The sequence below is a fragment of the Myotis davidii genome, unplaced genomic scaffold (assembly GCF_000327345.1).
Source record: "Myotis davidii unplaced genomic scaffold, ASM32734v1 scaffold515, whole genome shotgun sequence".
NCBI lineage: Eukaryota > Metazoa > Chordata > Mammalia > Chiroptera > Vespertilionidae > Myotis > Myotis davidii.
The window spans coordinates 462825-475603 of NW_006286242.1; the positions used below are offsets into that span (position 1 = coordinate 462825).

General features: G+C 44.4%; 1 protein-coding gene across 9 annotated transcripts in view; it reads left to right on the forward strand.

Moving 5' to 3' along the window:
• The window catches only part of SVIL (supervillin), a 96284-nt gene that overhangs the window by 75045 nt on the left and 8460 nt on the right, over positions 1-12779 (forward strand). For all 9 annotated transcript variants that reach the window (XM_015559933.1, XM_006757520.2, XM_015559928.1 and 6 more), the window contains 4 exons: positions 5973-6124; positions 8505-8610; positions 9392-9599; positions 11539-11672. In XM_015559933.1, the coding sequence (XP_015415419.1) occupies positions 5973-6124; positions 8505-8610; positions 9392-9599; positions 11539-11672 (600 nt within the window). The remainder of the gene's footprint in view (positions 1-5972; positions 6125-8504; positions 8611-9391; positions 9600-11538; positions 11673-12779) is intronic.

The window sequence follows — 12779 nt, forward strand, 5'->3', positions numbered from 1 at the left end:
TGATGGATGTTTCTCTCTCATCGATGTTTCTAACTCTCTATCTCTCTCCCTTCCTCTCTGTAAAAAATAAAATATATTTTTTAAAAAAGTATTTAAAAAATAAAAATAAAAACATAAATAAAGCTTTAAATTAGCTGCACAGCATTTACTGTGTATTAGAGACTTTACAGGGAACAAGTCAATAATTCAGACCCTGCCTTTAAGAGGTATCTATACTAATAAAAGAGTAATATGCTAATTAGACCAGATAGAGCATACATCTTCCAGACGTCATTCCTGACAAAGCTGGGGCCTGGGCAGCGCCACCCGGGTCCTAGGTGCCTGCAGCCCACCAAGGCAGCACTGCCCGGGGTTCTGGGTGCCCTCCCAGGTCCCGGGTGCCTGCAGCCAGCCCAGGCAAAGCCGGCCCAGGTCCCGGATGCTTGTAGGCTGGCCTGGGTGAAGCCGGCCTGAGTCCAGGTGCCCACAGCTGGCCAGAGGGAGGGAAGCCCAGGTTCCGGGTGCCTGTGGCCAACCAGAGGGAAGGAAGCCTGGGTCCCAGTTTCCTGCAGCCAGCCAGAGGAGGGAAGTTTGGTTCCCGGGTGTGGAGGCCAGAACAGAGGTGGTTAGGGGTGATCAGGCAGGCAGGCGAGCATTTGGGGGCAATCAGGCAGGCAGGTGAGCGGTTGGGGGTGATCAGGCAGGCAGGCAGAATGGTTAGGGGCGATCAGGCAGGCAGGCAGGCAAGCGGTTAGGAACCAGCAGTCCTGGATTGTAAGAGGGATGTCCGACTGCCAGTTTAGGCCAGGATCGGGCCTAAACTGGCAGTCAGACATCCCCCAAGGGGTCCCGGATTGCGAGAGGGTGAAGGCCAGGCTGAGGGACACCTCCCTTCCCACCCCCCCCCATGCACAAATTTTATATACCTGGCCTCTAGTCTCCATATATATATATACACATATATATATATGCCTAAGTGACTGTTACGACCAAACAGCTGCCCCCGGTGGTCAGTGCGCGCCCACAGCCAACCTCCCATGCTTCCACCGGCCGGCCCAGATCAGCTCCATCGGGACTGGGTAAGATGGCCCCAATCAGCCCCAATCGCCAGCCAAGCCAAGGGACCCCCCTGTTGTAAATGTTTGTTCCCCCCATGTCCCACATGGTTCAGGGTTCAGGATCTGAAAGAGGAGCTGCACAGAAATGAAAGAGAAGAGACAAGAGATAATTTGGAAATACTGGGGGGCCAGACAGGTAAGTCCAACTCAAGGGGAAGGACTTCCACTGGTGCTCAGGCCTCTCCAACCTTTTATTGGTTTGGGATACACCCATAGCGGAGCCCTTAGGCAGGCAATTTCCAGTACCAGGCAGACTAGCCCATCAGCAAGGATTTATATAATAATAATAAATGGGGAAGTTGCTTCAGGTACCATTGTCTGGACTAACAGTGGGTGCACAACCCGCCAGGGCTTCAGGGGTCATCAGCCTTCCGGGATCCTTGTCCACAGCCCTCTGATAGAGAAGACAATGTATGGTTTCCCACACCCCACCCATGCACAAATTCGTGCACGGGACCTCTAGTATATTATAAGTGACAATGGGGCGCAGACAGGGAGAGGCAACTAGTTCATGCTAAGGTGAAGAGCTCGGTCCCCTGAGATGGCAACTGCCCACAGTGGGAAGGTAGGGTAGGAGGCTGTGCAGGATTGTGCCCAGTGCTGGGCTGCAGGTCCTGGGGCCACACAGCACACAGGTACACACTGGGGCTTTACCTTAGGCTCCAGCTGAGCGTCTGCACAGCGAGCTCATGAGATGTGTTCTGTCCTTGTGCTCATTTTTCAGAGAAGGAGCAGGACACCAAAATTAAGTAACTCACCTGGAGTCACACAGCTAAGAGAGAGAGGAGCTGGGCACTGAAACCATGTCCCCTTTCATAAGGAGGCCCTGCCACTTAGAGGGAAGGTCACGCGCCCTGGAGCCATATGGCTTGGGTCTGAATCTCTCTCAGGCCCTCCATACCAGCTCTGCAAGTTGGGTAAAGTTGCTTTACCTCTCTGAGCCTCGGTTTTCTCACCGAAAAATAGAGATTATAACACCCACTCATAGAATATTATAGTCTGGTATGTATAATGTTTAGCATGTGCCTTGCAGGAAATAATCATCTTTGACATTCTAAGCAGCAATGGCATAATTACTACCTTTGACATGAAGATGAGATAACGTCGATTTACCCAAAACAACAGCAACTCCCATGAGTCACTATGCAGAATATTGCAAACTGAAGTGATAACCTGTGCTGCTAGTCAGCAATCCTATATAATAATAATAAAAGGCTAATATGCAAATTGACTGAACAGCAGAATGGCTGGTTGCTATGATGCACACTGGCCACCAGGGGGCAGATGCTCAATGCAGGAGCTGCCCCCTAGTGGTCAGCGCACTTCCATATGGGGAGTGCCACTCAGCCAGAAGCTGGCTCATGGCTGGCCAGTGCAGAGGTGGTGGCAGGAGCCTCTCCCACCTCCGTGGCAGCACTAAGAATGTCCAACTAACGGTTTAGGCCCGATCCCTTGGGGGCCTAAGCCTTTAGTCAGACATCCCCCGAGGGCTCCCTGGTTGCCAGAAGGATGTCTGTCTGCAAGCTTAGGCCTGATCGCCCGGGGAGTGGGCCTAAGTCAACAGGTGGACATCCCCCAAGGGGTCCTGAACTGCAAATGGGCGCAAGCCAGGCTGAGGGACCACCCCCCTCCTAGTGCACAAATTTTTGTGCACTGGGCCTCTAGTAAAAACAATAAGAGGGAGTTTAGTGGGGAAGAAACTACTCAGCTCTGGGTGTGGAACAGGGCACTTTAAGGAATAACCTTTGAAGACATACATAGTTCTTGTTCTTAAAATACAAGGGGAACCGTTCACTTGTTTTATAAAAGGAGACTAAGGGACTCTACAGTGTTAAATTGAGCCATTTTCTTACTTGAACTGTTGGTTATAAAAAAAAATAATAGCAAGTGAATGAATGAATAAAATGAGATGAAAATAAATTAACAAAATAAATGTAATATTTGAGGTCTTCATAAACTATTTACTTGGAGGCCCCTAAGAAATAATGATTTGAGCCAGGCAAATACTTTCTATATTACTTCCGAATAGACAATGTGTTCCTCTCACAGCCAGTTCCAGCAGTATCTTTATGAGCAAAGTTATAACTTTGAAGAAGTCCAGCTTCAAAGAATTAAGTTAGAGTGGGGAGCATTCAGATTCCAGACAGTCCCTCTGAAAGCAGAAAAGCATAGACCACTGGCATTTGCAGTCACATGTGGCCCTCCTAGAAGCACTGGCCCCTTGGTGACTGCTAGTCCAGCTCCTCATCAATCATATCCCACAAGGACTGCACCTGCAAACAGGACTGAACTCAGAGCTCAGGATGTTCTGGGCATGCTCAGCAGAAAGCAGCAGTACAGTCATCTTCTTGCTGAACACTGGCCACCCAGCACAGGCACACAGAGAGTCCAGCTCCTTGGGGCCCACAGAGGGAGTCTCGAAGCCTCGGTGGGTCAGTGCCCTGCCCTAATGACCACCTCAGGAGCTACAGGGCATGGCTCCTGCCCCCGAAGGTCAGGAAACAAGCTGCTTGAGGTACCCAGTGATGTTGGGTCAGGCAACATGGAGCGTGATACAGGCGGGTTCCTGTAAGTAGCAATCCGTAAGAGGGTTCTGCTCTAGACCCTTGACCATGAGAGTTCATACCTCAGTTTTCTATTTCTCCTAAATACAACTGCTGCTCACGAACTTACTCTGGAAAGTATTTTGATAACATTAACACTTTAGATTAGGCATTTGATGGCTATGATGATTGTAGTTCAGAAGTTCTTACTAATAAAAGCTCAATCTTTCCTTTGCTAAAATTAATAAATAAATGAGTTAAAAATTAAGCTGTATATAGGATTACATTTGAATATGTTGAAGAAAGTTTCAAGAAAAATTTGTGAAAAATCTGTTTTATAAAATACAATTCTATTTTAGGTTCATACACTCAAGTCCATTTTAGAATGTTAGGGTGCAAGCAGTGGTTATTGAGCATGACTGCTATATACTTACACAATGTACTCAAGTGCTAACAAATCCCAAGATAGGTAACAACTGCTGTGATATATTGTAAGCATATCTTTTCCCTATAATCTGATTAACATAACTAAATTTCACTACATTGAAGGTTGCTAATCAAAGGCAAACCTTTATTCCTATCTAAATCAGCATAAATTTCAATCAAGTGCCTTCCAACTTAATCGTGGACATTTATAACCTGTTCATTGATGGCTGCTATTTCACTTTCCCACTAAAAATATACAGGCTTGACCAGTTCAGGTGTACAGTAGATGGCACTGAAGATAGTGCTTAGGCAAAATACTTTAAGAATTACAATCATTTATGAACTGTTATAGAGTACTTTGCTAACAGGCCAAAAAACAAAATAAATAAATATGGCTTCTGACCTCTTAACATCTTAAATAAGTTTTTTTCTTATCTTCAAACCTCAGGACACCTGTGATTTAGTAAATGGGATTGGAGCTGAGAAAAATTAAGGTAATATAGAGCAGAGAGTACAGTTACTATCATTAATTTTTAATGGGTGTTAAAATCACTGGCATCTTCCCATTGCTGAGCCCACTTACTAGGCCACTGGGCATTTAGTAAAGAGCTCGGTGTCCTGACCTTACTCAGCCTAAAAGGCTCTACCTTCTAGGCCATCGTCATTCAGGCCTCCACTCACCCACCTCTGCTGGAAGGCCTTCCTTCCACAGGCAGTCCCATTAGCATTCACCCTGGTCCTGCCTGTTTTCCTCATCACTACCACTGTCTCAAAGTATCTTGCTCATCTATTTAGTAGAACAAAAAAAGCAAGGAAGGTGTCTATCCTGCTCATCTTTGTAGCCCCAGAATCCTAGAGTTCCCTGGCACATAGTAGGTGCTCAATAAATATTTGCTGAGCAAATGAATGAGGAGAGTCTAAAGTGAGGTCTAGTCCTAAAGGTAGCGGCCTTGAGGTCTGAAATACTTTCCAGAACCACCACTTGGCCAATTAACTTTCCGTGACTGTTCTTCAGTGAGATCTGCCTTCTGTGGGCTGCTAATAGGTAGCGAATGCCTGCGAGGCGCCGGACAGTAAAGATAACCGGCACTTAATCCTGGCTACAGCCCCAGTGACAGATATTTAAATCCCAGATTATTTGATGAAAGTGATATGTCAGCAATTCATCGCTTCTATTTCTGACAGAACTTCGAGACATCAAAGTGTTTTTTTCCCCCACTAGAATAGTGTTAACAGACTAAATTTTTTCCTTTGTGCTTAAAGCTGGCCCAGTTGTGGTTTTCAGTATCTTTTCTCTACCAGCAAATCTTTTGCCAAAGAGCCGTATAATGTGGAAATTGCGCCTGCATCTTTGGAAGCTGAAGATCCTGCTGTGGAGTCACCGCTTCCTCTGTCGCCCTGGGCGTGTCTGCCACCTTCCTCTAAGACAGCGTTCTCAACCTGTGGGTCGCGACCCCTTTGGCGGTCGAACAACCCTTTCACAGGGGTCGCCTAAGACCATCCTGCATATCGGATATTTACATTATGATTCATAACAGTAGCAACATTACAGTTATAAAGTAGCAACGAAAATAATTTTATGGTTGGGTCACAGCATGAGGAACTGTATTAAAGGGCCAGAAGGTTGAGAACCACTGCTCTAGGAAGACTGGTGTTGTCTTAAGGCATCAAAATCACTTCCCTCCGGCTAAAGTTGCAGGGTCGGTTAGCTGGCAGAGGTGGTTTTTCTCTTGTCCCGCAGTATGATTTACTTTCCCTCCAGTGATGAATGATTTCTCCTCAGCTTTGGCGCCCAAAAGCTGTTTCTCTCCTGTTTTTCCTGAGAGCCTGAGAAGAGAGCCATGCACTTGCCCTTCTTTTGTCTTAGCAGCTGCTCACCCTGCCCTCTATTGTTCTGTGTTTGCAGTGGGGAACCGACAGAAGGGAGAGCACTCCATAAGGGTGGCTGGCAAAGAGAAGTGCGTCTACTTCTTCTGGCAAGGCCGGCAGTCGACTGTGAGTGAGAAGGGCACGTCAGCTCTGATGACAGTGGAGCTGGATGAAGAAAGGGGTGCCCAGGTACGTCCTGGAGAGTGCTGCACCAGAAATGAGAGAGCTGGCCCAGCACGTGTCGCCTGGTCCCCAAAGGGCCCAATTCGAATGAACAAAGACAACTCACCCAACACACTTTGAGTCCTGGTCCGGCTGCTCCAGACTTCAGGCTGCACCTCATTTTTCTCCCCCCACCACTGGGCCAGGAAGGCCCACCTGTTGTAACATGGTCTTTAACAAAATGTACCTGCAAATAGCAAATGTTTACAAAGGCTTGGTTTTCAGTAGTAGTAACTGTCTGTTATTAAGCGGGCTCTGGGCTATAATGGTGAGGAAGACCAGGACAGATATGGTCTCTTTCAAGTTTGTGGGGACAGACAGATAATAAACAAGTCAACGAAACAGCCATGTAGTTTTACATAGCAGCAAATCCACAAAATGAGGACAAAAGGCTCATGAGTGTTTTTTTTTAAGTTTCCACCTAACTAATCATCAAGGAAAGGGACATAATAAAGTAAAAAGATGCTATTTTCCATTTCTAAATTTGGTAGAGATTTTTTTAAAGTCTGGATCGGGGCTGGCAAGGGCTCCATGGGATGAGGACCTTGCATGCTACTGCTGGAAGTGTAACTGGAAGCAGCCATCCTGAAAAATAGTTTTGGCTCAAAGAACCTTAAATGTTCTTAAGCTTTAATCAGTTATTCCACTTACACAAATGCACCCTAAGGAGATATCAGATTAATGTAAAAATTAATATTTCCAACATCTGCATTCCTTAAACTAGCTCTAGTGGTTTTTCTAGACCAGGCCAGATTGCATCACCCCTGGCTCTCCAACCCATGGCCTACATTCTCAGCAGCCTGCCCGTGGTCTCCCAGCACCCTCGTGGGCAGCCCTGCACATCTCTCCAACCTTCCCTGTTCTTGCACAAGTCCCTACTGCTCTAGTCTTCTTGCTGCTCCTCAGCACCTCTTCCTACCCACCCAGGGCCTGTGCACTCTTACCCCTGGGTCTGTATGTAACTCTTAGGCCATATGATTCAGGTTTATGCTCTTAGCTCGTATGATTCAGGTTTACGTTCCAATGTGCTATTTTTCTCATAGCACTTACTACTATGTAAAACTACATGGTTGTTTTGTTGACTTATTTATTATCTGTCTTTCCCCACAAGCTTGAAAGAGACCATATCTGTCCTGGTCTTCCTCCCCATTATAGCCCAGAGCCAGCTTAACAACAAGCAGATTCTACTACTACTGAAAACCAAGGATTTGTAAACATTCTTTTTAGGATTTGGATTACCTGTGCCTCAGGTTCCCTCCTTCAATGCCAGCAATTAAGAGCTCTCAGTGCAGATATTTTTACTTTCTTGGGTGAACAGTGAACAATAGCAGGAGGAGGGATAACGGAGGCATTTTCTCCAGAAACAGAGCACTACTCACTTAGCCTTCTAGATTCCTGAGATCCAATCCTCTTCTGCTGTGGACTGTATTTTACCCATAGTCGTTAGTGACCGTTGCATTTTCATCTATTCGTAATGAGTAATTTCAACTGCCTTTTTTTTTTTTGTAAAGGCCATGAATGAATGCCCTCAAAATCATTTTTTGAGTTTTGAGTTTTAATCTATCTGGTTGAAGCATTTCATGTTTTTATTAATCCAACAGATGGAAAATCACTTTAGGCATATAAAACACTGCCACAAAATGGCATTTAATTATGCAAAATGGGCCCTGAGGTTGACAAATTAACTCATGGTGAGAAATGCTTCCTACCTTCAATGTTCCCCGACTGCCAGCCTCAATAAACACTTTCCTCTTTAAGGGAAAATGTCTTGCCAAAGTAAGCGTGGGTTGACTCAACCCTGATGTTATTATGGTGCAGCTAACACCTGATGGAAGAGAGTGCGTCACCAGGCCAGGGGAGGCCGTGGCTGGTGAACAAAGGCTCTGATCAGACTCTTGCAAATGTTACAAAAGAGACAGTTCTTTCCCCCAGGGTTACTAAGTTGGTGATTAGTCATCCTCATTGCTCAGCGGTGTACTTTGTTAAAAATGTGTTTAAATCAATTGTGTTACATCTATACCACAAAATACCATTTATATATCAGAATTCATGTTTTAAAAAATATTCAATAACAGACAAACTTTAAGTGAAAAAAAATCAGGGTAGAAAGCAACATGAAACAACAATCATATTTTTGTTTGGAAAAAATACATACCTGAAAAATACTTTGAAAGTAAAGTTATACACTAGATTTTTAATAGTGGTTATCTTTAGATAATAGTATTGTAACTGGCTTTTGTTCCTGTTTCTTGTATTTTTTTTCACGTTTTCTGCAATAGGGTGTATAATTTTTATCCCTTTGGAAAACCAGTGCAGGTTACTTATGTTAATGTGCTTAACTTGGAAGGTCCAGGTCCTCCAGGGAAAGGAGCCCCCCTGTTTCCTGCAGTGTTTCCAAGGGGGGATGGTGGTGCACTCCGGAAGACGGGAAGAGGAGGAAGAAAATGCACAAAGTGAGTCACTTTTACTGTTTGAATTAGATTTTTTTTCCTCTCCTGGAAAGTGTTTTTATAGGCGTGGGGTTTAGAGTAAGTCTCTCTTCATATGGCCATAGCTTTCCCACCGAAAGCCACCTGATGTCTGGCTCATAAAGCAGCTGTATGGGGGATCTCATCTTCCCACCCCCATGTATGCTGGAGGCTACAAGATTACCTTAAACGAAATCCTCACAGTGACTCTTTAAAAAAAGAAAAAAATCAGTGGATTGTCTATTATAAATTATGAAATTTTTATTGGCCAGCACCCAAAAAAAGAAAACGCTCCAAAAAAACCCTTAGCTTTAGAGGGTTTTTATATATGCCTATTCTGCAACTTACCTAGGCATTTATAAATTTTGTAAAAATGGTATCTCTGCATCGAAAACTTTTGACAACCTATTCCTAACTCCAAAAGGAATTGTGTTCTGGATTGGCAGTAAGATGGCCCATGGCCTCAGCCTCAGTGGTCGGCAAACTGTGGCTCACGAGCCACATGCGGCTCTTTATCCCCTTGAGTGTGGCTCTTCCACAAATACCGCGTGTGGGCGCGCATGTACGTAATTGAAACTTCATGGCCATGCGCAGAAGTCGGTATTTTGTGGAAGAGCCACACTCAAGGGGCCAAAGAGCCGCATGTGGCTCGCGAGCTGCAGTGTGCCGACCACTGCGTTGCTGTGGACTGCTGAGGATGGCCCTGAGGGCCCAGTCTTCCTGTGCAGCATACCTCCTAACCCTGTGCCGCTGGTGCCCCCTGCAGGTGAGTGGAGGCTGTACTGTGTGCGAGGAGAAGTGCCCATGGAAGGAAATTTGCTGGAAGTGGCCTGTCACTGTAGTAGCTTGAGGTCCAGGACGTCCATGGTTGTTCTCAACGTAACTAAAGCCCTCATTTACCTGTGGCATGGATGCAAAGCCCAAGCCCACACGAAGGAGGTCGGAAGGACTGCAGCAAATAAAATCAAAGAACAGTGAGTGTTGTGGGTGTGAGGGCCTCTTCTGGAAGGGGTTACCTAAGGGATTCACAGCCTAAGGCCAGAGGGTTCCCTGGATTCCTTAGTGGACATCCCAGTGTGTTTACAGTGACTTCACTAAAGGTGGTTATGACCATTGTCAGGGTCTAACATTCCAGGTGGGTCTGATGCATCTCGGCCAAAACCTTCAACCTGAGGGCTTCTCCCACTTTTTGAGGTTTTATCTGCCTCAATAAAAGGCAGAGTGAGGGGTGATGAAAAAGACCTCAACAAGCGCTTTCATTTCTTTATAGGTATGACTCAGCTGTTGAATTATAAGCCTAAAGTCCTATGTTACTTAAACAGAGCAAATTTCAAATATCTTTTAGAAGTTCTGGGTTTTAATTTTGTCAGAACAGTAGAATGTTAAAAAGCACTTAGCTAATGAAGAGTTTGGTGAAAGATGTTCATCTTTAGAGAAAGACTGTATTTCTGCATTCTGGAAGGCAGCCTCCAAACAGTGAGTTATTGGATCCCTGAGGCACTTCTCAGACACAGCCCACCAGGTGGAGGCTTTTATTCCTCTCCCAGGCACGTACCGGCATTGACTACTTATACAAAGAAAACACACTGTGCCACAGCATTAAGTGAGGACCTCAGGAGGGGGCTGTACCAGCCTGTCACCTGTCTAGAGGCAGGCTGCTGCTGGGGCTCTGCGCTTCCTAGCAGCTCATGCAGCATGGACATTGCAATCTGACAAAGAAATCCAGTGTCCCCCAGTCCTTCAGGAGATGCCCAGCGTTTCCTTGGTGAGAACTTGGAGGACCTTGTAACATCTATACCAGTGGTTCTCAACCTGTGGGTCGCCAACCTGTGGGTCGCGACCCCGTTGGGGATCGAACAACCCTTTCATAGGGGTCGCCTAAGACCATCGGAAAACACATATATCATTACATACTGTTTTTGTGATTAATCACTATGCTTTAATTATGTTCAATTTGTAACAATGAAAATACATCCTGCATATTAGATATTTACATTACGATTCATAAAGTAGCAAAATTACAGTTATGAAGTAGGAACAAAAATAATTGTATGGTTGGGGGTCACCACAACATGAGGAACTGTATTAAAGGGTCGTGGCATTAGGAAGGTTGAGAACCACTGATTTATACAGTAAAAATGAGGAATTTCCCAAGGTCAAAACATACCACTGAAGTGCAGTTTGGTAAAATCCATTCTCTGGGCATCGTAAAAATGAGGAATTTCCCAAGATCAAAACAGTGCAGTTTGGTAAAATCCATTCTCTGGGCATCAAAACTTGTGCGCCTGCTTTCCCTGTGACTGCTCTAAAACCCACCAGTACACGGAGAGGGAGGAGAGGAGGAGGGCAAGTGAACCTTCAATAGGCAGATGGCTGTGAAGCAAGATGTTTCATCTCAAAACACCATCCTGAAGGCCAGCGAGTGGGGAGGGATGATAAATGACATTCTGTTAGGTATCCGAAGGCATTCGTGGCCCATCAGATTCTTTACTTGGACCTCTGAGAAAACAACAACAAAAGAACAAAGAACTCATTCCCTCATTCATTCAACAGTTCTTGAGCACCTACTTGGTGCCAAGCAGAGGTTTAGGGACTAGGGACTTGCCAGTGAGTAAATCCAAGTTCTGTCCCCATGAAGCTTATGTTTCTGCAGGAGAAGACCAGGAATAGGAAATATGTATATTACATATAGAAATGTATATTCTATACATTACAAATTATATGTAATTGTACATTTCTCTCTAAGGACCACGCCAATCCCTACCCCACAGAGCATGTTTTTATTTATTTGTAAGAATTGATTTAGTTAGAAAGTAGAAGAGGAATGGTGAACTCACCTATAGATTTAATCTTGAATAATTTTGTGCTGTCAGTACTTCCAAAGCTTAATAAAAATGATTGGTCTTCATACAGATGCCCCCTGGAAGCAGGACTGCATAGTAGCAGCAAAGTGACAATACACGAGTGTGAGGAAGGCTCCGAGCCTCTGGGATTCTGGGACGCATTAGGAAGGAGAGATAGGAAAGCCTACGACTGCATGCTTCAAGGTAATACCACATTCTGTAGCCTCTGGTCACTCATTTATGCAATACATATTTATTGAGCTATGTACGGTGCATATGGAATTAAACCTAGGCTAGGTCCTCATGGGCCTCCAGCCCAACAAGGCTAAATAATATGTATAACTAATTATAATGCCAAATAAAAATTCTGTGTCATGAAAGAGGTACAGGTGAAACATGTTGAGAATAAAAACTTAACAACATTACTTCTACCAGGAAAAATCACACCCAGCTCCACAAAGACACCGCATTTACATGGATCTGGAGGTAGGTGAGACTTGAGAGGAAGAGGAGAGGAAAGTTCCAGGAAACCAGATGAGTAATGACCGTGTGAACCTATGGAACAAGATGCTTTCAGTGTGGCCAGCTTCCATGGTTCAGGGGAGGGGTGGAGTTTAACTTAGAGAATATGTCGGTTTTAAATGCAAAAATACAAAACATGTAAAGATCAACTTAAATGCAGATTAACATAAGAAGAAAAGCTAACAATTATTAGACAGGATGATACAGGCACTGTAAGCACCTGATAGACATTAACACATTTAATTCTTACTACTCAACAAACACTCTCCCATTTTTACTGATGAGGAAACTGAAGGACAGAGAAGTTAATCAACTTTCCCAAGATTGGACAAAAATGGACTGTACACATAATCCCTCTATTATACTACCTCTCAATTTTTATAAATTTTTATATAGTTTTTTACATAATGAATATTGATGGAGAATGTTTGAAAATACAAAGAAGTAAATAAAAAAAGAAAATAAGACACTTATAATCACATCTCAAAGATAACCAGAATTCACATTTCTCTATTATATGTACATATATATTTTTTTTAATAAAATTTGCTCTTGCCAGTGTGGCTCAGTTAGTTGGAGCATCGTCCCTTACACCAAAAAGTTGTGAGTTCGATTCCCAGTCAGGACACATACCCATCCCTGGTCAGGGCACATAGCCAAGGCAAAAAATTGATGTTTCTTCTCTCTCTCATTGATCTCTCTCTCTCTCTCTCTCTCTCTCTCTCTCTCTCTCTCTGCCTCAAATCAATAAAAACATTTCCTCAGGTGAGGATAAAAAAAAAAGAAAAA